Here is a 24,989-nt window from a genome sequence, read left to right on the forward strand (position 1 = left end):
AGGTCAAGACTGTGCTGTTCACACTTCTGACAGCAGTCAGGGGGGCAGGGGGGTTGAAATGAGCTGATCTCTAAGGTCCCCTCCAATCCAAACTATTCTATGATAGTATGAAAAGTCCATTTGCACAACATTTCATCTTACAGCAGGCTTGGCAACTCTGGGTTAATGGTTGGACTGGATGACCTTAAAGGTTTTTTCCAACATAAGTAATTTAATGAATCTGATTTCTTGTAGCAGCACTACTGCAGCTCTTGATCAAGAAAGCCTGGAAGATTATTTTTTTTTTTTAGTAAAAGAAACTCTATTCCCACTATTGGTAACCAATATCTGTTTTTTTCCATATATGGCAGCAAGTTGGGAAATAAGAAGTCTGTTATGTAAGAACTGTGATCTAAAATTCCGAAGTTCCATCACACTTCCAGTTATTTTTAACATAGGCGTACATGTTGCAGAGTCCAAGGAATATCTGGGATGCATACAAGTTGGAACCATTCTCCCCCAGTCATCTCCTCCCAGTTCAAGTTTGTTTTCCAGAAGTGTTTTAAATGAAGCCAACACTCCATGCTTGACAGCGTTATAGCAAAGATGTATTTTAACTTCGGCATTTCCAAACAAGAAGAAACAAAGAAAACATTTGACATTTGTATGCTCCACAGGTCAGTAATTAAACACATCATGCATCATTCTTGGTTTCCAAGTTTAAGTTACAAGCAGTACACAGTGTACTCAAATTCTCTTTCCAATAAACTTGTTTGTACATCACAGAAAGTATCATATACACACAAACTAAATCCCAGGTCCCCTCCACCCCAAAAAGGTGTCTGACAAAATGTCACATCAGAGAAGAAGTTGCTATTTTTCTCCAGTGGCATCATCTGTGCTTTCAATTTCATTAAGCTCACACCCAGAAACTTAAAAACAGTTGGGCAAATGTCCTAAAAAGGAATTACCCAAGAGGTACCTGCAAACACACCTAAAAATAAAGGAAATGCTTGACCCTAATCTGAAATACCCAAATGCTACAAGATTCCTTTTTTTTTTTTACAAAGTTTTATTTTGCCCTCCTCAAATATGGGCCTCAGTGCAATACAGAACAAATGACATAGCAATTCTCACATTCATGTCCCCAGCCTAAGTATTATTGTTCCAAAACCCTTTGTTGGGGGGAACCTACTGCTCTATCCTTGTTGCATATTTGGGAAGGTAAGTCTAAGTCCCAAATGACTGATCAACACTGACAAACTTTGCCCCCTCCTTAAAATCAAGGGGCACTTTGGCTGATGATAGAGCTACACTTGCCACAATTAAAGTGGGGTTTAAGGAAAAGCTCTGAGATTACAACTCAGTAATTTTTACATCTGCCACAATCACTGCTATGAAATTACTGTAATAAGAAGAATTTCCACTGAAGCAACATATTCCAAAGTGCAGAAGCTACAGGTGAGGGTTATGGCATTGTTATGACAATTGTCACTGTTACTGCCTTATCAAAGCCTGCAGACCCTCCTTTAAACACATAATACGTTTGTGCTACAATTCATTTTTAAGCTGCAAATAAGCAAGAAAAGGTGGACTCAGTGCATCAGTTTGCTGTGTGCCATCCACTTTTTGGAAAGTGGGTAGGGGAGAGACTAGTAACAACTCAGAGATGTGGGTTTTGTGCTCAGACTTCCCTGGTCTCTGAAAATTGCTGCTAACACATGACTGGTAGTGTGGTTCAGCTGGAGCCTCTGCAACACTCAGTTTTACCTGTCCCAGCAAATTCAACTTCAAGCACAGTTAATGGCCAGCTGCACTAAGAATCAGCCTCACAGACCTTTTCCTTCAGTGTTAAGAAAATGGCAATGCAGGAAAACCAGGCAGCTCCTGGCCCAGTATCAGCACCAAATCAGCTGGAGTTCATGCACATTTCATACACATCCCCCAGATCAATCTGTCTTCAAACAGACCTGCATTTTTCCTGCCTTCCTAAAGCTACTATCACAGCTGAACTTTCAGCATAACCCTTAAGTTGGGCTATTTCGTTGCCTCTTTTCTGAAGCATTTGCTGCACCCAAATGTGGCCTCTGGAAATGTCCACGTCTGTCTGCAAGACAGTGTAGGGCTAAGCAAGTGCCCCTGCCATCACAGAGGAACAGGTCTTAATTAGGATTGGTATTTAGCCCCGCAAAAGTAATTTTGTATCCCAGCCCTCCCCTTGCACCAATATCAGTCACTCCCTTGGTTAGGCAGAGCACATCCAAAGCCGAGGTGTTCCCATCCTTGCCCTCTGCTGGGGGCTGTGGATACAGACATAAATTGCATTTAAAAATACCCAAGTCTGCTACTTCTGCACTAATTTTGAAAGTTAGTTTCTCCTTCGGGCATTGTATTCAGCAGCAAAGTGCTGAGACATACTATCATCTCCCAGGGAGAAGGGGAGAAGTCTGACAAGAGACAACTTTTCTCACATCAGAATGCTTTTCATACAAACTTTAGTCAGCAGATTATCACCATTTGAGTGAGCTCATTAAAAAAAAAAACAACAAAACACTAGACTGGCAAGAAGATTTATTGCCACACACAAAATAATGGGAATAAGTACCTTTTTTGACACAGAGTTAATATTTCTCCCTGACAGAGGTCTTCCTCTGGAGAAATAAACTGGAGAAATAAACTCTCACACCTTTTTTTTTTTAATTATTAAAGTGTGCTTTTTCAGATTTAAGAACATAAATGGCTTAGGATTTCTACAGCTGCCCTTAAACTGTGTGTGTAATCCTGATCATCCCATTCCAAGGCCCACCCAGACAGAGCAGATACAGCACAAGACACAAGTCAAACTCAGAATCTCCAGTAGCAGACCAGGGACAAGCCTGACAATACTCTGAAAACAGCCTGAGCATCCTTGTTCCTCAACTTATTCACCTTCTTTAGTACCACAGAAATAGAGAAGACTCCATTTGGACATACAGGTGTGGTGCTCATACGTGTGTTTATCCTGCCAGCTGCATGGAACTCCTAGACAATTTAGTGCAGTGCACAGGAAAAAAAAATACCTACATTTACCTGAAATCATATCAAAAGTGGTAAAAACCTATATTTACTTAAATAAATTTTTAAAACATTAAGAATCAAGCAGTTTAATGCTGATTGCTAAAGTCAATACCACTTAAGATTTGTCTTTTGGGGCTACAGTTAGCGTAGTAATTTGAAGAAATATATGTAACTCTAAACTTAGACACCTAACACTGTGTGACCTAGCAGAATAATAATGTTCTTTCCTACAGGATTTAACCCACCAAGTTATCTGTAATGGTGATCTATGCAAAAGCTTCCTTTGGCAGGGAAGAAAAATACTAACAAAGAAGTTTAGTACCATTCAGTGACTTGCTAAAATCAAAGAGACTAATAAAAAAACCTCGAAGAATAAAACAAAAAAGAGGGTGGGAAATGAAATCACAATTTAATAGTCTGTGAAGTGCACCGCAGTTGATGTTATTTCCCTAAAAATAGTCATAATAAGGTATTTGAGACCTCTTGTTACTGCAGGTCTACATACACACAGAGCTTCCCAGGTTTACCTAGGATATCTTCAAGCCCTGGAAGATGAAGTGGCTGCAGGGTGAAACAGGATCATGCTCTCTCTCCATCCCTGGTCTGTATGTGCCCCAGAGTACCAATGGATCAGCATCCATCTCCTTTCACTCCACATATTCATGCTGATCCATCTCCATTGTTTATTTTCTTTGTATAAACTTGCTTTAAGCTTCAAGCAGGAAATAATCCCAGGTGTTATTAATCTTGCAGCAGTGGCTGGGCAGCTTCTGTGTGTTGGATTTGCGTGGAATGTGCTTGGGCGAGAACAAAATGCTTAACAAAAACTGCAGTAAAAAACAAAACAAGCAAGCTGCCCAGGAAGACTCCTATAACAGTGGAGTAGGAATCTGCTCCACGGGTTCCAGGAACTCCCTCAACAAGTAGATCCTTCACAGCATTTAAGGAACCATTGTTGGGCAGTGGGTTGATGCCAAGTAAATGGCACAGTAAGGGGTACAAGTCCGTAGCATTCATGAATTGTTTGGTGGCATTCTTTCTGAAAGCAGGCCCAACTGCCAAAAAAATGGGATGCATTTCTGGCACAGTGTTGTCATATCCATGATTACCAACTAGAAAAAAAAAGACAGATAGAGGTCAATATCCCAAAGTTGCAAAACAAGCAATTGAACATTTTCCTAGAATTAGCAGAATGCAGAAAAGGCACAGCCATTCTTAGAGAGGCTTAGAAGAATTGTTTTGACTGACAGCACAAATATCTCCTAGCAAATAACAAGTCTCAGAACTATGAAGAGAAAATACCTAAAAAACCCACAATGGAGAACACAATTTAACAAAGAGCGGGGAAAAAAGTGAGCTCATATGGCAGTAACAGCATTGTCAATGGCACATTATGTACACCCACACTTCCTTGATCTTCAAGGAAAGACTCCAACTTTGCAACTGGCCCAGATCTATTAGAGAAAATTTTAAAAAAACCAAGACATTTAGAGCCAGACTATCTGTGTGACTCCAAGGAAACATTTTGACATTTTGTCCAATTTTGTGCAGCACCAACTCCTCAACAAGGAAGAAGAACTCACTGGTGGGTGTCCAGTGCCCATTCCAGACAGGGGCATTAAAAAACTGGGAATGTGTCAAATACACAGGCACAAGAAGATGCTCTTGGCCGCTATTGAAAATCTTGTTAAGCCTTGCTGGTAACACTCTCTAGATTCATAACCAGCAGCAAAAATCAAAAGGTTCTCAATTAGAAATGTAAAAATTGACCATATGACATCTGTACCTGAGGTTACCAAGAAGTTACAGTTCACTGTCCCCATGCTACTGATAATAAATCTCAAAACTGTGAGGTGAGGAACTTGCAAGTGTTGGGGGTTTTATTCCTCCAAATCACCTCGAATGCATTTTACCCCCAAGGCAAATGAAAATCACTGGTGTGCAGGAACACAATACCCAAAGACTCTTTGTAGCAATAGAATGAGGTTACTCTAAGTGTAGCACTCACACAAACTGAGAACTTTCAGAAAACGTTCTTGTATTGCCCAACCCCACCCTTCTCAAGTAAATAAGTAAAACATGATAATCCTATTCACCCTTTCTCTACACATTCAGTTAATTCAGTTACAACTTTCCTTTTTAATCTCTCAGGAAGTGCTTGTTGTTTTGCTACATCCTGAAAGACCTCAAGTATGCGGTCACTAAAACATGTGATTGATCTTAATCTCAGTAAGTTTAATGTTTAAAAAAACAGTAAGTGCAGTTACTGCACTTACTAGCACCTACCTAACAGTAGGGTGCTTCCCATCCCATAAGGGGAAAAAATTATAAATTTCACACACTTCATTTTCCCTCCCAGCCTTAAAAAAAAAAATAAAGATGAACATTGGTTGTTGATACTAGGAGAGAAAGTACCACATAAGGTCCCTGCCTTGGAAGATACAGGAAAACACTATAAAGACAAAATACTTACATAGAAAACCATCAGTCTTGTTCTGTACAATTTCCCATCCTTTATCAGCCACTGCTAAGATGGGCTGTATTTTACTGTTGTGTTTGTAATGAAATCTGTCTGGAATCTGCTCCTTTTTATATACAGTCATGTTGGGATGAGCATTGGCCAAAGCTTCATATACTTCTTCCAGTTTTCCTTCAAACAAACAGAAGAGACAAAAGACAAAAATTAAACATACCAGTGGGTTTACTGAACTCATCAGTAGTTAAAATACAGCTGAAAGAAGAGGGCAAAATGCACTTCCCAAGAAGTGAATTGCAACTGTAAGAAACAACAGTGTGTGCCCAGTATCTCCTGTGAGAAATCCAGAGCCTCGGTCACGCTAAGATCTCCCTCAGCACCAGACTTCACAGCCTGTTCCCAAGCTATAACTGCCTTACTAATTTTAGAAAATCCCTAATTTCACAGTTATCAGAACGCAAGCTTCTCACAGGAATGAGTTAGAAAGCATTCAGTTGTCTCCTGGAAAAGGAACCAAACCCTCCTAGCTCTGTGCAAAGCCTTGAAAGCAAGAAGACAGCTCCTAAATCTGTTCTTGAGGTAATGGCTGCATTCAGGCCAAATTCTGTCACCTAGCTGGCTGTGACAAGTGACACTTTTCATCTATTTTAAAGCAGTTAGTTGCTTTCCTTTATTGTTCAATAACAGCCAACAGCATGAGCTACTCCTCTGTACTCCCAGTGCCTGCTCCTTTCCCTTCCCTAGTCACATTGAGAGCAAACCCTCAAGAGCTCTACTAACACTGAATAAATAGGCATTCTCCACCTCCAATTCTTTATTTATTTCTGGTTTCTGCACTTGCCTTTCAAGTAAAAGCCACTGAAAAGCCACAACCAGTTGGTCAAGTGCAACAGAATGGAGGAACCAGAACAGACAGCCAGGAGCACAAAAGCAAGTTCAGGAATTGCCATCTTACCAAATTTCTTCATCCTCAGCCTCCACTTAAGGCCAGATTCCTATTGAGAGCCATGGAGTGCACACAACAGACTCCTGTGGCACATCATATCCCTCAGCTCTGTGACTTAGGTAAGAATTTGTGTAACACATGCAGCTGAATGCATGGTGCATCTGCAAGCCCCTTTCAGACTGCCATTTCCACTATCCATGCAGTTTTGAATGGATATCAGTGAAAAAAGTTTGGGAGAAAGCGGCCAATGTTTCTAAAGAAACCATCTTCCTTTTCCCCCTCAGTTCCTAGAATCCAGTATAGAAATTTTGAAGGAAAATACATGAGTGTATACATTCTGAAGGAAACACATTGTTTCTTATCTCAAACTGACACCAAAAAACATAAAACCCCCCACTAAATTAAGAAACAAAACAAATGTTAAAATGAGACAGGAAAAACAAAGGTATCCGAGAGAGTTAGACCAACAAGAGGGACTGCAGTGTAGCATTTGTAAGACTATATTAGTAATAAAGTTAATTTTGCTATGCCAGCTTTTTATAAGGGATGGCAGGAAAGAGAAGACCCAAATATAGCAAACTGGATTTTACCCTAATTATTTGAGTTAATACATTTATATTAAATGCAAGAAAAAGGCCAGCATCACCAGCTGTGGTACAGGTACCTTCTTTGTGAACATCTAATTAGTTCCCCACACACATTAATAAATACACCAGCATGGTTAAATAATGGCTTTAATCCATCTCTTGGAGAAGCAATACACAGCCAAATGATTAAAACAAACTGCTGCATTTTAAGCATTCAAACTTTTTCTCAATCTCATTAAGTTTTACTATTTCCTTGCTTTAAGAAAGACAAATTGAGTAACAGGTGAAGAATCAGTGTTACGTACTTAAGCATATATTAGCTCATATCTGAACTGACAGTGAAACTCATTGTTTTATAATAAAAATCACATCTGGTACCAATGAAGAAAAAAATTTTAGCTGTGCTCAAAACTAATTTTTGTTTATAGGTAGTGTAATAAATATCTGAATCTCTGGGCAAAATCAAATCCAAGCTGTTTCTGAAATCCACTGAAATGGCTTTTTTATTATTCTGTCATTTAATTGCAGCAGAGATACTGTTTCTTTTCAGCATTTAGCAGACAGGAGAATCAAGTTACGCATCTTAAAGTTCTCCTTTACTGCATTAGGGAGGTTTCAGCACTGAGGTTTACTTTTACAGCTTCTTTATTTGCTAATGAGAACATCTTGGGCAATTGTTTGCTTCCATGGGGATGAAGCTCCCAAACTTGGCTTTTTATCACCATGGAGAGAAACAGTGCCCAGCTACAGGGCCTGACTGTGCTCAGGCAGCACAGACCTCAGTCTGGGCACACTCACATTTTAGTCTGGAGTGTTCTTCAAATTAAAAATGACAAGACGCATTTGTTCATGCACTTACAGGTCACTTAATTCTGCAAAATATGCTCCCTGCTTGGGCATTAAACACAGAGTGCTATCTATCCATTAGTGATGCAAATGTTACAGAATTCTTAAAAAACATCCTTCCAGACAAATTCCAAATTAGCACTGTTTTTGTGTGGGCAGGGGTGTTATTTTCCAGGTTAACACTTTTGCACCAAGTAGTTTACAGTACTTGATCATCAAAATAAAGAGCAGGTGCATTCGTGACACTAAACATACACCTGACATCTCAGCAACCCTTCAGTGACTGAACCCAGATTTCAGATTTCAATTCCAACATTGTTCTTGCCCATCTTTATCTCAATAAAAATGGTATGAATGTAAGTGTCTAGCTGTTCAGCATGACAGGGGGAAAAAAACCTCAAATGAACTACAACAGCTGGCAGCTAATCAAATAGCCAACACAGGCTTTCTTTTTATCAAAGATCCCCATCTGTTCTCAGCTTACTGTTTGAGTTAGAAATATAATTCTTCCACTATGGCTTCAGAATCTTGATGAAGGCAAGATATGTAACATTCAGGTGTTATCTATCTAGAGCACCATTCAGCCTTGATAATGCCATTAGATTATTTCTCACAAGGACTAAAGGATCCTTGGCAATATTAGTCAACAGCAAACAGATTTGCTCCCTTTCCTTTTCTGAAAGTTAATCCAGGCTTTTGACAGAGCCCACAAAAAGAACAAAGGGATCGTGCAAGAACTCCTTGTTCAAGGCTGATGTCCTACTGCCATCAGTGCAGCTACCACCAACTCACTCCATAAAGTCTGGATACTTAAGTACCTCCTCAGGGAACGTTACTGCTGTAGCTCCTACCTTCTTTTGGCAAAATGGCTACTGCAGGGGAGTGGTCGATGACTTCATAGAGCTCTCTGCTCACGTACTGATCAAGCTCAATGAGCCTTTCTGAGGATGACTGTGACATTCCGTGATCACTTGTGACTATGACGTTTATCACATCCCACAGCTTCGCTTTCTTCAGTTCAGAAATGAGATATCCCAGTTTTCTGTCAATGTCACTGATTGTTGCTCCCATAAGTGGGTTTTCTGGGCCCAGCAAGTGGCCCATCTCATCAGGCTGCTCCCAGTACAGGAGACCAAAGTTTATGGGCTCTTCTGAAGTAAACCAGCTGATGAGCTTTGCTACCCTGTCTTCAAAGGGAACAGATTCATTATAGGGCATGTAATTTGTAGGCAAGACTCCATGTATCTTCACATCTGTCCCAGGCCACATAGCAGCACCAGATTTGTGTCCTTCCCTCTGGTTTGTCACCCATATTGGGCTGGCCTCTTCCCAGAACTTGGAGTTGTGGGTGTTCATTTTATTCAGGGAGAAGGATTCGTTCAGGACAGGGTCGTACATCTCGTTAGCAACGATGCCGTGGCTCTCTGCATAGAGCCCTGTCACCAGGGTGTAATGGTTGGGGTAGGTCTTGGTTATGAACACATTTGTGACCTGCCTGACATGCACCCCGTTCTTCATGGCATAGTGGAAATTGGGAGTGGGCACCCTGTAGATGTAATCCCATCGAAACCCATCAAAAGACACCAGCAGCACTTGGGGCTGGGCTGGCTGGAGAGACAGTGCACTTTGAAGAAAGAGTAAGAAAATTCCAAGGACTTTCCAATAACTGCTCATGGCTATTCTGGAAGGTATCTGTCCCCTCTTCTGAGGCATCATGGCATCTGTTGAGCAGAGACGGAAGTTGTCAAAGTCATAACTTAGATTTAATAATGAGCGGCTAAAATACTCCTTTTGTATTTATATCCTCTAAGATACATTTTACAAAAGCGTGCAGTGAGAGGACAAGGGGGAATGGCTTTGAACTGATAGAAGGCAGGGTTAAGATTACATATTAGGAAAAGATTATTTATTCTGAGAGGTTGAGGCACTGGAACAGGTCCAGAGAAGCTGTGGCTGCCCCATCCATGGAAGTGTCCAAGGCCAGGCTGGACAGGGCTCTGAGCAACCCAGTCTCATGGAAGGTGTCCCTGTCCATAGCAAGGGGTTGGAACAAGATGAGCTTTAAGGTCCCTTCCAACCCAAAGCATTCCTAGTCCTGATCATAAGACTCCAGGATTTCGACTACTCCTAGCTATGACAGATATTCCTCATGTAACAGTCCTTATTATGTCCCTGTCTGACAAAATACGATACAAAATTTCACATTGGCTTGTACTTCTCTGCCCCAGTTTCCTCCTGCTCCTCCCAAACAATTTCTTGTTTAAAACTCAGGTATCTACTCAAAGCAAGATTCCTGTAAGAACCTACCCCCCCCCTCCCCCCCTGAACTTCCCTGTCTGTAACTGACCTAAAATTTCATGTTAATACTCCCCATTTTTTTTCTCAACAGCCTCATTTAACCACAAGAGCAGATATTGCTCAACCCAATCCTGCATATGGCCTGTACCAACATTCCTCACAGTTCCCTTTAGGTTCCCATTTTTCAGTAATCCTCTGGTACTCAATCGCCACTGAAATTCAGCTGTAAAACAGTGAATTTGCAACCAATAAATCCATTTTAATACTCAAGAGTACATAAATATCCTAGTGAATATAAGAAATTATGGTATAACAAGCATCTGAGTTCCACTGCAACAGTGGAATGGGATCTGTGGCTGCCCCCTCCCTGGAAGTGTCCAAGGCCAGGTTGGACAGGGCTTGGAACAACCTGGGCTGGGGAAAGTTGTCCCTGCCTCCATGGCAGAGGGTTGGAATGAGATGAGCTTTAAGGTCCCTTCCAATCCAAAGCACTCTGTGATTCTAGGATTCTGAGACTTGCAAGCAATCAAATGTTATACCAAACTTGTGCATCTCTCAAAATTAAAATCCAGGCCTTGAGCTCTGCTAAGAGCAAACTGACATTCCAGAGATGTAATTCCCTTTCAGCAAACAACACAGACCCAAAGGTTACAGATTTCCTCAGATCCACCTGATGGGGGATTTCTTCCAGCTGAACCTGAAGGACAAAGGGACAACACACTGCTGTGTTCATAGAACCCCAGCTGCCAAATTAGACATAGCCCATAAATTCCCCTTCTGGGGAGGGACAAGCATGGATTGAAGCTCTCTCCAGTGAAATCAAGTCTCCACTTCTGTATTTTACTCAACTAATGATCTCAGCATGATCTATAATTCTATGATTCTAATTCCTTAACTGCATGCTCTCAATAAATAATAAACGACGGGTGGTTTGGTTTTTACCCAAGGCCTTCTCACACTGCTCTTTCCCGGATACTGCCTAAGCACATCTACTGACCCAGGTCTCTGCAGAACTCGGCACCAGAAAACTCTGGGGACCCGAGAGTCTCTGTGGGGACGAACCCACCGGGCTGCCGAGGGCAGGAGCTGCCCCCCGGACACACGGACGGACACGACAGACCGAGAAGCGCCCCGGGCCCCGCTCGGCGGCCGCCGGAGCTCGGCACACGCGAATGCCGAGCGCGGGCCGCCATTCCCCACACGCAGCCCCAGCAGCCCCGGAGGCCGCGGGCACCCCCGAGCCCCGGAGCCGCCCCCGTTACCTGAGGGGCCGCGGAGCTGCGGGAGCGGCCCGGCCCCGCCCGGGAGCGGCCCCGGCGCTGTCACTCACCGTGCGGGGCGGGCCCGGCGGGAGGGGGACACGGAATTACGGCGTCCTTTGGGTGGGGAAAGAGCGGTGAGATCACAGATCCAGCCTGCGACCGAGCACCGCCGCCTCAGCGGAGCGGGGGCCTCAGTGCCGTATCCAGTCTTTCCTTACACGCCTCCAGGGACGGTGACTCTCCCCCGTTCCTCGGCAGCTTATTCCAGTGTCCAGTCATAATTTCTGTGAAGAAAGTGTTCCTAATGTCCGGTCGAAACCTCCCCTGGCTCAGCTTGAGGCCTTTTCCTTACATCCTGTCCCTTATTCCCTGGGAGCAGACCCTGACCCCCCTGGCTGTCCCCTCCTGTCAGGGAGTTGTGCAGAGCCACAAGGTCCCCCCTGAGCCTCCTTTTCTCCAGGCTGAGCCCCTTTCCCAGCTCCCTCAGCTGCTCCCTTGTGCTGCAGCCCCTTCCCCAGCTCCGTTCCCTTCCCTGGACACGCTCCAGCCCCTCAATGTCCTTCCTGAGCAGAGGGCCCAGAACTGGACACGGCCCCCGAGGTGACCTCACGGTGCCCAGCACAGGGGACAGGCACTGCCCCGGTCCTGCTGGCCACAGTATTCCTGGCACAGCCCAGGTGCCACTGGCCTCTTGCCCACCTGGACACACCTGAGCCATGTCCCGCCGCTGTCACCGGCACCCCCAGGTCACAGCCGAGGTGACCTCGGGTGGTGTTTGGAGCGGGTTCCTCGGTACAGCCCTTGTGCAGCTGTCAAGAGGGGCAGGTCGTAAGGGTGTTGCTGCATTTTATACATTAAATAGAAATTAAATAGAAATAGAGCTCGGGTAGGGCTGGCTCAGCTGTCACGACAGTAAAAACAAGGAGCAAAATTAATGCCCTGGATATCTGGAAGTGCTTCTTCAGTTAGAAATAATAATAATAAATTGGTTTTGATTCTGCTGTTTTTCTATCAGCCTTTTTTTCCCCTCTTGTGTTCTGAGGCTCTAAATTTTCCATGTGCTTCCCAGCGGATGCTTTTCCCCACCATTTGATGTACAGACCCACAGGTATGCCCTGGAGTGAAAATTAATTTCTCCTTCCCCATCTCACTAGAATCTAAACTGCTGAACTGGACAAAAATCCAACCTAGGTTTCCCACCTTTTCTAGTTGAGGATCTGTACTACGTGCGAGTCCAAAGTCTGCATCCTGTGTATGTACACAAACCCCACCCCAATTCATGGCAGCATGCAAAACCACTATCCTCTTACTGGTGCATGGGAACTCAGAATCACAGAACTGTCAAGGTTTGATGAGACCTTGAGGATCATCAAGTCTAACCACATAAAATCATACAATCAAATATGATGTCTATTAATCACTTTATAGCTGACACTGCCTATCTGGTGGATATATACACACAAGCAGTGCCTATCTAGTAAATAAATGTATTAATATACATATACATATACATATACGTGATACCTTTCTCCCCTTCACCCTATCACCAGAGATTGTACTAGGGAACAGGACTCTTCTAATTGTTTTCTTAATGTCTTTTTTCCCTCCTTCATTACTGCTGTCCTGTTACAGGTATGAGGCTGAGCTAGTCCAAGCCTGGAGACTCACACTGCTGCAGTGCATGGTAGAACCTGTGTGGATGTGGCTGTTCTGCACCTGTAGGACAAAGTTCATAATCTGATTCCTGGCTGTGAACTCCAACAGAAACTTTGGAGAAAGGGAAAAAAGGAAAAAGTTGTTATAAAACTGCACCTGTGTGTATTGAAATCTCTTGCTGGGTGTCTCAACAGCAATGTGCTGTCCCACGCTGTTATTCATTAGCTAGAAAAAAAGCGTGCTCACATTTACTGTTGGTTCAGGTTTGATTTTGGGCTCTCACTCGGATCTGGAGGTGTTGGGAGCTGCCTCTGCAGTGGCTGGGATCAGTCACTAGAGGGTACAGGTGCACCTGGATTTAAGGAACAACATGAATAGCTGGAAATGGTACTTGCCTTGGATGCCAGAAATGGCTCAGCTGCTTAACACTGATATCAAATGAAGGCAAAGCACGGACAAGGAGTTTGCTAATTCCACCAAAATGTTTAATACCATAATAGATTTTCATTGAAGTACAGAGCTAATGTGAATATTTGTACAAAATATGTGGTTAAAAATAGTATTGATTTATAATATATACAGATATGTCACATCCGTGTCAGAAATGCAGACACTCAAATGAAACCATGAGCAATGCTTTTAAATCTACAACAACATACACTAAATATTTCTGCAGCTACCCACAGTAGGACAACTTGCCAAACTGACACTGAAGGATCCACCAGTCCTTACAGATAGCATTTCTGTCAGAAGTCTGTACAAGAACTCTTTTCTAAAATGGATTCAAAACATTTACCTTCATTAACCCAACCATGAAAAGAACATATCTGTGTGACACTAATGTAGACACAACTTTCTTGCACTAGATATATGATCAATTACAATAATTTGTTAAAAGGCTGATTTTCTGGTGAGAATAATAGAGAAGTTTAATCCTTCTTGCTGGATACTCTTATTGTTGTGAGTGAGAAAGCCCCTGATTCAAATGGGCCCTTAATACAGCTCTAGGGTACATGGATCTGAATCCTGAAGTCTGTTTTAAAGTTCTGAATATCTTCATTTTTCATTAACTTCATACTCATACTTCACAGCTTTCCCAGTCTTACTCCAGTAAGAATCTCCCCAACAAATGTCCCTATTTAAACTTTATAGCTGCGGCATCAGGACACAATCATAAATTAAGATCACTCTTACTGCAGCCCCAGGATCTGTGTAGTTACTGAACAAACTGACAGAAGGGGAGAGAGAATTCAGGCTGCTTTTTAAAGCTTTCTGAACATTTCTGAGCAGTGGGGGCTTTTAGGGTTTGTGCCCTTCCATCCAGAGTGCTGCTGCTGTTCTGCCTCTAATAGTGCTGGTTTCTCTCCCCTCCAAGCCAAAGCAAATATACTCCACACTTCAAATAGTCCTGTGGGAAAGAGTTTTTACAACACTTCCTCCCTCATCCTTTTACCCCTGGATGCTGCAGTCTACATGTATTCAGAAAAAGAGAACAGCTGCTGTTATAAAAACATCTCTTTTTAAGAGAAGCCTAGAATATTGAAAGCTGCTGTACTCCCCCAGAAGATGGGTTAAACCAGGAAAAGCAGTGTTTGGAGTTTTTGCTAGTGTAACTCATTATTCAAGAGCACTGCATAAATGAGGGTCTGACTGGGACTTTAATCCATATTTGGTTTTACTTTTTGATAAACCAGAACTAAAAGTGATTTCTTAGACCAAAGGGAATCAAGGAAATGCAAAGGTCTTACATTCACACTGGTATGTGAGAGAAAGCCTGAAATGGCAAAAAGTTTAGTGCTAAAGTGTTTGCCACTAAAGAAGGACCAAAAATAAATTCAGTAAATATTCTTTAGAGGATCTGAAAGCACTGTGACTGTGATCAGTCTGATCCTCTGGGACACACAGCTCTCTACCATGCACACCTAAAGCCCTGAAGCTCATTTCCCAGTGCTGTGTCTAGTGCCAAGCACAATGGAAGAGCCACAGCCAGCATGTTGCAAACACAGCAACATTTCGGTTGGGTGGATGAAGAAACTCACTGTGGTGGGGGAAGCTCTTTTGGTGCTCAAAGTGAAGAATAAACTAGGCCTCCTGCCTTTCACCTCCAAAAGAGGCAAAAAGAACCCCAGAAGAAGTTCACTATTACTAGTTTTTCTAATTAAAACACAGAGGTTAAGGCCTGTCCTTTCCAAAGGAATTAAAGAGCTCAAAGTTTACTTCTCCAGTGAGACTTCTTAAGTAGATCTAATTTTCAGAATCACGAACCACCATCCTTTGACAAAGGAAGTTTTTTATGCCAGGCACACAGAAAAACAAATCATTTTTTCAAATCCAGATTTGAGCAATTCAATATCAGAATTTCACAGGACAGTTATCAGCAAACTCATCTCCCAGTTTCCAGTCCTTTACAAGACCCAGCACAAACTGATGCAAGAGACAACAATTCATTTCAATTTTTATAATAACAAATCTTAACAGAACTCTTTCCCCAGCCTGGCTGGCAGCTGGATGACATGCTCCTTGTCCAAGCACTCATGGCCACAGCATCACCCAGGATTATAGAAGCACAGAGAGAACCAGATCAGGGGTCTGGGACGTGCCAAGCTTTTGCTCACCAGAGACTGCACTGCAGCTTTTTTTGTGCACACCGAGCCAAATCCACAGCAAACCAGAGCAAGCTCACATGACTGTGAAACTGCAGCAGCTTAAAATGGAACACGGCATATCCTGCCAACAAGAAGGCTGCTCTCCCCTTAATTGCTACTGAAACAGAGTTTGGCCTATGTCACACATTTAAGCATTTTCAGTTCTACCAGGGGTATACACCACGCTACTCAGTTTATTGACATAGTTTAACTCTTTAAATGTTGCTTTTCCAAATGCCAGTGCAAGCAGAACACAAAAATACTGTTTGCCATATTTATTAATTTAAACTAAGCTCTGAATTATACAACTGTAAAAGTGATTAATTAGCCAGTAGCTTTTTAATACTCCTATAAAATATGACTAAATAGAATATTTCAAAAGTTATGTACAATACAGTGGAAATGGTCATGGCATCTGTGACAGTGCTCAGACAAACCACTGGAATCGCATCCTGCCAGGAGTTCAGTCCATTCCTCAATACAAACAACAATCTGTGTTTTTGTAAAAGCTGAAAGCTTTTACAGTGTTGTTGAACGGGGGGTTGGGGGGGGACCAAAATAAAACCAACCCACCCCACTCACTCAATTTAGGATCAAATTAGTGCTACAAAATTTATGCACATGGAGAATTTTTATAACCTAAAACACTTTACAGTAACTATGGCTGTGGTCTTGCTATGTTTGAGGAAGGGATGCTCTTGCCATATTTTCTTGGCTGAAATCGAAGTTTACTGGAGTGTGTTTGTGTATGTTAGGAAGGGGCAATTTGCACACCTTGTCTTAATTACAAAAATCAAGGCCACAGAAATTACTTGTTGTTTTGTTCCAAAAGAGCAGATTCCAAAATACTCTTTCTCCATGCACTGGAAATGTTTTCACGCTTTAAATTGTAGTGAGGAAGTCATTAAAATGTCAGTTTCATTTCTGAAGAGGTCAGAAAGGACAAGCAGGCAGCAGGGAACAGAAACAGCAGCTGTACTCCCCCGACTTCCTTCTTTTCTATTCCAAAGAGCAGCAGGAGTCATGTCCACCTATCAGAGCCCCCAAAGCATCACCTCCAGCCGCTCCCTCCAGCTCCTGCTTTGGGGAGGAAATTGAAAGGATATGGGCTGTGTGCCACTGTGCCTCAGGAGCCACAGTGTAACACTGAGGCTCCATTCTTCCAGGGCTCCAGCAGGAGAGAAGCCCCGACACCCTGTGAGAAGTGCAAGTCAGAGCGGCTGACCTCAGAAAAGCTCCAGAAAAACAAATTCACACTCAAATGAGTAGGGGTTCTGCCTGTGATTTACTGAATAGGACAATTCCCCTTTCAGACAGTCAGCTTTTTTTGAAGGAAGTTTTCTTTCCATGTCAGGTAGGAGCCAGCCTTTAGTAAAACACTAGCTTCTCTCAAGAGTCACAAATGCCGATACTTTGATTATAGGGACATTATTTCATAATACATGAAACACTCTTTTTTAAAAAGATGATGACCATTATTTTATCACATACAGGTGATACATAAGCTTTGACCATAGAGGCTGCTTTGAATTTCCAGGTTTGTAATTGTATTTCTATTTCAGTGCTTCAAGCAATGAGCTGTGTCCTGCTGCCTCCTGGGTAGTACCACACAGCTTTACAAAGCACAGAATAGTCAATGAATGGGGCCTCATTTTAAATCTGTTTGAAAATGCACTTGGAGGAAAGAACATTTAAGGTCCAGTGCTTTAATTTGCAGTGTGGTTTTACATCATTTGAGGCCAAAGTACTTAGCTCAGAACCACGTCTCTCCAAAGTTTGAGGACACGGATACAAGGACAAGATTCGGCCTCCTACAGTCTTCCCTGTAAAAAAATCCATTCACAATGATATCTGATCATTTACATGTTTAAGTATTACTGTCCTTGTTTATACTGGGCTAAACTAAACCCCACGGACATCAGCGCTGGGATGTTCTCAAAACCAGTGGTGGATATAGTTTGAGGCCTAAGAAGGTGTTTTCAACTGGATACATTCCTAGGCCTGTGAGTGACAGTTTGTTTCCTAAAACCAATTTTAAATGTATCACAGGAAAAATAATTGAAGTGCCACCTCTAAGGAGTCACTTTAAGGAAACTTCACACAGATATAATGAAGATACTAAAGCCCTATTTTCTGTACAGTCTCTGCTGTATTTAATGAGCAGTATTCTATCAGTGTAACACACAATGCCCATAATGCAGTAACAATTATCACATTAGAGAAATGCGCTGAGTAAAGAACTACATCTCATCAGGAATACCCAGGGGGCTGTGGTGGTCAGAGGCTGAACTCTTTGAGAATGACATGTCCTCATTCCCAGATGTACTCACCATGCACTTTGGGAATGCCATCTCCTGTCCTCACTGACAGAGCAACACACCTTTGTCCTGGAAGTGCTGCTGAGCCAAGACCCCTGCGAGAGGGACTTGACTCTGCTGAAGTCTTGTAGCATCGCTGCTAATTAAGGGTGTGATGGAACCCTCCCTCAGAAACCAGATCATTAGGCTTTATGACAAAAATCTTGATTACAGAACCTAAGCTGACTTCTCAGATCCTAGAATAAGCTTTCAAGATGTATTTACTTATTTTAAGCTGTAAAGGATTTTAAACCATGGAAGCTCACTGTGCCATTTTATAGTCACTTTGGGGAGTACAGCTGCAGCTAATTAGCTTAAAAATCCCACCATACCTTACACATACGCTCAGTTTCTGCAGTATTAATTTCAGTGGAACTACTCATGTGCATAAATTAAGCGCATGCTTAAATATATGCAAAATCTGAGCTCAAATGTCTAAAAAATATGTTCTCAAAATGACAAGTATGCATTAAAAAAATAAATCATCATGGAAGGTCTGCCAGACAGGGAATCCTGGATCTGTCTGCTGTCAGCCATGATGCAAACACAGAACAGTTTTTTGCAACCCAGTATATACTGCAAGTGAAAGAAACATGCAGGATGGGGTGAAAAAAGGGGATTCAGTTGCATGCAGTCTAATTTCAAGTGTGTAATTATGGTCCTGTTTTCTTTGGCCTAAAAAAAGAGAAAACAAAACAAAACAAAATAATTTCAACTAACCTCTGCTCACCTCCACAAACCCAAACTGCATACAGCTCAAAAAGGGTTTTGAAGCATAGGATGTGGGAAGGGAAAAGGGCTGAATATTAGAGATGTGCAAGTAATTACTGACAATTCCAGGGCTATCTACCACACCACCAGGAAAGCATTCAGCCTGTAATGTTACTGGAACATACAACTATGACAGGGAGCAAGGAATCCCATTTTACATGAGCAGTCAGTCAGCTCCTCTTCCTCAGACCAAAAGAGAAGCACCACTCATCCCTTGATAGAAGATAAAACTGACAATCCCTATTGATATTCTGGCTCCCTTCTCCCCAGAGAGGACTGACCAGACCCCCCAGAAGCTGCTGCCTCTCCCCTCAGCCCAGAGAACTCCATCTCACATCCCTGCCACCACTTCAGACCACCATTCTCTACAGCTGTTGCTGGAAGAGGGTTGTTTTCTGTTGTTTCTGAAAATGTTGCAAAGACAGTATTCCTTACAGAAAATTCCAGGGGCTGCAAAGGCCACCAAACTGCTAGTAGAGCAAAAACAACACACCTACCCCCCTTAAAAAAGGGAAAAAGGAAAGTACTAAGGTCTGTTGGGAAGGGAGGAGGGCAGAGGAGCAGGCTGCTTCATGAAGGGCAGTAGCAATCCTGGGACTTCGAGTATCAAGCCTGACACTGGCCTAATTCCCACCCGAACATCTCTCTGGTAGTGGTGTTTCAGCATGCAAATTATAGCTGTGAAAAAGATCCTCAGACTGGAACACTCCCTTGTTTCCTCAGCCTTGTTTTGTCCTTTCCAGCTAGATCTATTACTTGGTGTGTGATATGGTTACAAGTACAAAGACTTTTTTCCTAGCCCTTTTGTTACAAAGGCTTGATTACTTCGAAGGGGTTTCAATGACCTTAATGTCCCGGTGCTCAGAAGGCAAGGGCTGCCTTTCAACAAAACAAAGCAAACAGAAATCAAGAGCTGTGCTGGAGGAGAGAGAAGTGCTGCTTCTGCCGGAGAGGCTCAGTTAGATACAGGCGGCGGCGGCGGCACACCGGGGCGTCGAGTTTGAATGATTTTTGGCTTTGGAGAATTCTTTGGGTCCTCATCATCTTCCATGTCGCTGTCACAAACGTGCACTACCACACTGGGAGTGGACTCTGTTCCTGCATGTAGCTCGTATTTCTCTCCTGGAAGCAGAGAAAAAAAATCATGTCAAAAGATGCCAATCTGAGTAGCAACACAGCCCGTGGCACTCCTGGTGGAGTGCAGAATACTCCACACCTGGGTAGGGAGCTGAGTGTGTGCTGCTCCTAAATACAGGTGAGCACCAGCACAGCTGGACTGTGTCAGCTGTCACAACACATCCTGGGGATCCTGCCCCAGGAGGCAGTTTGATCACAGCTCTGTAAGGATCATAAAATACACACATCCTCATGTCTATAATGGGTTTTGGCACCAATATGTGTAGCCAATAGCACTGAAATAAACTCCCAAAGTAGGCAGAGGAAGGAGAAAGAACACAGAAGTTCATGGTTAAAAAGATTAATTGGAACCCAACCTATCCAACCTTTCCTTTGAAGTCATTTCACACCTGCTGGGTTTGGGCTGATCTTTGGTTTTGCTGTGGCTTTCCTTCAGTCCCATTTAAAGCCCAACTGTTGCCCTCAGACATATTTCAACACTTAATCTAATTTCTCCAGAAATAAAAAAACCCCGTATCTCTGCTCCAAACGGATTTTGAGTTTCAAAGCTCTTTAGCTGGGGCTGTAACAAATTTTGTCTCTACAGATGAGATTACAGAGCAGTATATAAATGCTATAAATAAACAGATATATAGAACAAGCTGAACACCTAAACAGTACATTATATTTTCTAACTATCTACATTCCTTATTTAAGTCTCAACACAGTACTCCTCTGAGGAAGATGAACATGTTTGGTTTTTTTTCCCCCAGAAAATACTTTGAATTGGAAGGGACCCACGAGGATCATCTAGTCCAACTCTTAAGTGAATACCCCATATGGGCTTGAGTGGTTACCTGCAAAAGTCCACAAGCAAACAAAGGATCAGATAAAGGACTTTCAGTCCTGAATTCAGCCTGCTGGCACTACATGTATTCTGGATTGTACATGGGACACAAGTAGGTATTGGTTATTAAATTGCAATGAATTAATTTAAGACTTTTAAGAAAAAAACATTGCCTGCAAAATCTTCTGAGATGAGGAAGGTGAGGCCCCAGCATACCCAGCTGGCCTCTGTTTGTGGTGCAGTGGCTCCTAAATGCTGCAGCAGTGGCAGAACCCGACATGCCACGTGTTGTACCAGGGGAGCAAATGGCAGTCCCTGCCTCAAAGCACTCGTGGCTTGCTTGTGGTACTCACTTGGAATTTCATTTGTTAGCCACTTTGTGGCAGAGTAATTCATGTGAGGGAGGGGTTGTAGGTTTGGCCCTGCATTAGCACCTGCAGCTCTGGGACTGTGCTCACATGCAGTTTGTGCTCACAAATTCCTGGTCCGAACAAGCCTGCGTGGCTTGAGACTAGAGGACACACTGTATTTTTGCCTAAAAACAAGGAGGCAACTAGTGAATAAAAGCTGTAAGCCATGCATCTTGCTGTGAGAAATATTTTACTGCTGTGATACCATTAATGTTGACATTTAAGTGCTCTAATTTTGGCAACCTTTCCTCTGAATCCAAATCGAGCAAAGCATTACAGGTCTTGCTGATAGGCTAAAATATAAAAAGAGAAATAGCTTGGTTGTGCTGCATTGAGGAATTATATGGTTTTTCTTTGCTCATTTTCCCTGCGGGCCTCAGCTAATTTCTCAGCTCTGGGCTGACGTCAATGCCGCCAGGCAGCACCGAGGGCTGCATTTGGTCACTGTCACCGCGGGCAGCTCCGCAGTGCCGGCACTCGAAGCGCCGGCCGGTCCTGCTCCACCTGCACCGCCGAGGAAATCACATTCACCGCCCTCTTGAAAGGTAACAATCCCAGCTCAAATGCCACGTTCTTTTACTGCTCAAATTCCTCCCAGAAGGACTCTTTCCGCTGAAAAAGAACAGTGGGAAAAAGTACAGACGCGAGGAAAAATATTCAGATGCCTCTAGCTCGAGTAACTGTAGCAGCAATTAATGTCACTTTGCAAACCAAAATGTGATGTGCTCCTAAATTAGGTTTTTAAGGCATACAGTTATTTCTGAGCATAAATGAGCTGCAGACTCTGTTCTGTACTCAAACAGGACAAAACCTTTTCATGGCTGAGTTAAGAACAGGACAACAATAACTCTGGGACTTTTGTACAGCTTTATCTTGTTCCAAACATAGTAGCTGTTTGTGGAAAACACTAAGGTGATAAGCACAAAATAAAAATCCAATAGCTGCAGCCATATTAGCCCGCCCTTGTGCTGTTTTTCTTTTTTTTTTTTTTTTTTTTTTTTTGTTTTCTCTTAAACAACACTTCCAGCATTAAAAAAAAATAATAATAATGAGCTAAGTCTGCAGCAGTTCAGCTACTGAAGTAATGGTTGAGTCACTGGAGTTCTGTTTACAAGACCTAGTTTGTCCCAAGCTATGAGTAGCAAGTTGAGTTAACATAGGTAAGACTAACCAATTTCTGTAATGCCACCCAAGCATTTGTCCAGTGACCTCACTCAGCTGTCTCTGACATGTCCACCTCTGTGTTCTCAGGCCCTACACTTACCCATGCTCCTCCTTCTCCTGCTTGCCTGGAGAATTCTTACAGGCTAGCTAAGCCAAAGGATCCTTGAGGACAGGGTCTTTCTCCTCCAGCTGTCTTTGGTCTATCTCTATCCTGTAATAATAAATTTAAACCTTCATACAAGCTAACACTGACAACTCACATAAATTTACTCAGAAAATCATCATCATATTTATCAAATATACTCTGCCCCTCAGGGATGAATTCAGCTGTGGCATGTCCACTACAGAGATTTGTCCAAAAACCTTTCTGATAAGCCCCTTAAAACAGCAGTGATGTTCCTCTCCAAACATTTGCTTTGCAAAAGAAAAACAGTAAGAATCTGAAGTTGTCTCCGTTAACAATGATCACAGCTGCTTTTATGTCACTGGGCCCTATCTTTTGTGACCACTTGACCCAGGAGTACACCCACAACCTTGGGTGACGCAAGAAAGATGAGCACAGAAACAACTTATGATATTTCAGAATTAAAAATAATTGTATAGGATTTTCTATCCCTTTGTGAGTCAGTACTGTGACCTTTTGTTGATGCTGCAGCTCCTGTCTAACAGGGCCCTTTGGTCCAGCAAAGACCATGTTCATATACATGAAGAATAATGAACAAATGCTAATGATAACGTGTAGTTACCTCATCCCTAATTCAGACTCATGAGCAAAGGTTAATGAGTTCAGAGCTGCCCATTCCATGTAAATGTAGCATTAGTATCATAAAAATACCTTCCACTTAACAGGATGCAAATAATAAGAGGTCCTTTGTATGTGTGCATGTTTGTGACAGAAGAGCTACAGCCTATCCCAAAAAATACCTCTATAAAACACCTCTGCAGCACAGATCTGGAATCTGCCATAGCAAACTGGAGGAGCAGCTCTCTGGAAGCCCATTACTGACATTGCAGGAGCTGGGCACCCTCCTCTCCCAACCAGATGAAAAATTTTCACCATCCAGCAGCTCTGCTTACCCTGCCCCTGGTAAGAGAAAGGAAGGGCAAAAGCAGCCACACAACAGCAGGGAGAGGAAGGACATAGATGCAAAGTTTTATCTATCACCATTTATTTGCCCCTCCATCCCCTTTTAACTGTCCCTGGGAGTCATATGTAGTACTTAGGATTTCCTTTGAATCAGTGATGACAAATATGAGAGTCTGAAAACACTTGGGCACAGAAAATCTGCCTTGTGAGATGGTTTGAAATCCCTGTGTACAGCATTTCCTGGGCAGGGTCCTGCTCTCACCTGCTGCCCCCTTCCCAAGGGAAGGGTGAGCCAAACCCAGGGCAGAGCAGGGGCAGGTGCTCTGCATCCTCCTCAAGAAGCCCAGCTAGAGCATGGCAGGAACAACTACTTCTGAATTGCTCAGAGACAAAATGAAGCCCAGACCAAGTAGCCAAGGCAGCTGCCAGATCTCATCTGTGTCCTAAGAGCCACCACTGTGGACTCAAGAGCCACCATGTGTGACACTTCAGAATGGTGCTTTCATAATGTGAAAAAAGTATTGTACAAGACCTGGAGCATACCCTGAGGTGCAAAGCCCGTTGGAATGCTGATAAGGGACTGTGTAACATGGAGAGGAGTGCAACTGGTGTAGAGCTGTCTCTGTGGTTGCTCTGTGGCTGCCTGGCACTGATTTTCCAACAATGCCCAAAAGCTGGGGAGGCAAGTAGCCACTGCCAGAGTGCAAAACTGCACTAGCGAGTGCATGGAGCAAGCCAAGTGCTCAGCACCCTGCCCTGTGCTGGGTGTTACTGTACAGTGCAGATCCCATCAATGCAGCTGTGATCTGTGAATCAAACCCAAGGAAAAAAAGCAATTTTTCTGGGCAGACACAGTGCGGGCAGCAGGCATTGAGGCTGGCAAGGGGAACTCAGGGCGGCACCTGGGATCCTGGAGAAAGGCACTCTGGAGTGCAGAGTTAGGAATGAGGGGGTAGAGGGCAGTTGTTGTGAAGAAGGAGGCAGTGGGGGAAGGATGGCACATATAGGCAGACTGGGGAGTGGATAGGGAGAAGGAGGGACTGCTTTCCAGAAAGAAAGGGTGTATTCTAGTGCCAAGAGGATAGTTTGCAAATCACTGCACTAATAAATGGCAAACAGCAGCCTGTCCTTTGAGAGGAGCAGCTCTTCTGTAGATAGTCTGGACCTGGAGACTCCCTCTCCCTCCACCTTGCAAATGTTTCTCATATAAAATACATTTGCAAGGTGGGGTGGTTGGTTGTTTGCCTGTCAGGTCCATGTTGTATCCTCACATGGCCTAATCTGGAGCTAGCTTTTTCCTACAGGAATGCTTGCAGCCTACCAAGCCATTTCTAGTCCAGGCCCTGATGTCTTCACATCTTCATCAGCATATCAAACTACCGGAAGTTGTCTTGACAGTAGAGGTGTTTTCCATCAAACTGATTAACAACTACACTCCTTTATTTGCAATATATTGAAAATATTGTAGGCTCGTGGTCAGCACCA

The 24,989-nt window shown here is 43.1% G+C and overlaps 2 protein-coding genes across 6 annotated transcripts in view; both read right to left on the bottom strand.

Moving 5' to 3' along the window:
• Nucleotides 1-339: 339 nt before the first annotated feature.
• ENPP5 (ectonucleotide pyrophosphatase/phosphodiesterase family member 5) lies at nucleotides 340-13,329 on the bottom strand. Of its 4 annotated transcripts, none has more exons than XM_062489634.1 (4): nucleotides 13,274-13,329; nucleotides 8,743-9,614; nucleotides 5,510-5,686; nucleotides 340-4,148 (listed from the first exon to the last, which is right to left on the bottom strand). In XM_062489634.1, exons 1-4 carry the CDS (start codon nucleotides 13,327-13,329, stop codon nucleotides 3,778-3,780), a joined length of 1,476 nt encoding a protein of 491 aa, XP_062345618.1. In that variant the 3' UTR covers nucleotides 340-3,777. The 4 variants fall into 4 exon arrangements, with proteins under 4 accessions (XP_062345618.1, XP_062345619.1, XP_062345617.1 ...); XM_062489635.1 differs by lacking the exon at nucleotides 13,274-13,329 and adding an exon at nucleotides 11,452-11,480 and having other exon boundaries at nucleotides 8,743-9,612; XM_062489633.1 differs by lacking the exon at nucleotides 13,274-13,329 and adding an exon at nucleotides 11,256-11,382 and having other exon boundaries at nucleotides 8,743-9,612.
• Nucleotides 13,330-19,835: 6,506 nt separating this feature from the next.
• The window catches only part of RCAN2 (regulator of calcineurin 2), a 70,602-nt gene continuing 65,448 nt past the window's right edge, over nucleotides 19,836-24,989 (bottom strand). For both annotated transcript variants that reach the window (XM_062488413.1, XM_062488414.1), the window contains exon 4: nucleotides 19,836-20,002. In XM_062488413.1, coding sequence (XP_062344397.1) covers nucleotides 19,836-20,002 — 167 coding nt within the window. The remainder of the gene's footprint in view (nucleotides 20,003-24,989) is intronic.

The sequence above is a fragment of the Cinclus cinclus genome, chromosome 3 (genome assembly GCF_963662255.1).
Source record: "Cinclus cinclus chromosome 3, bCinCin1.1, whole genome shotgun sequence".
NCBI lineage: Eukaryota > Metazoa > Chordata > Aves > Passeriformes > Cinclidae > Cinclus > Cinclus cinclus.

Coding starts and splice junctions, on each gene's coding strand:
- ENPP5 (XM_062489633.1), bottom strand. CDS start 11,382: ATGGCGGCCCGCGCTCGGCATTCGCGTGTGCCGAGCTCCGGCGGCCGC. Junction 5,687..8,742: donor AGCCATTTTGCCAAAAGAAG/GTAGGAGCTACA, acceptor GTTTGTTTGAAG/GAAAACTGGAAGAAGTATAT. Junction 4,149..5,509: donor CAAGACTGATGGTTTTCTAT/GTAAGTATTTTG, acceptor TTTTTTTTCTAG/TTGGTAATCATGGATATGAC.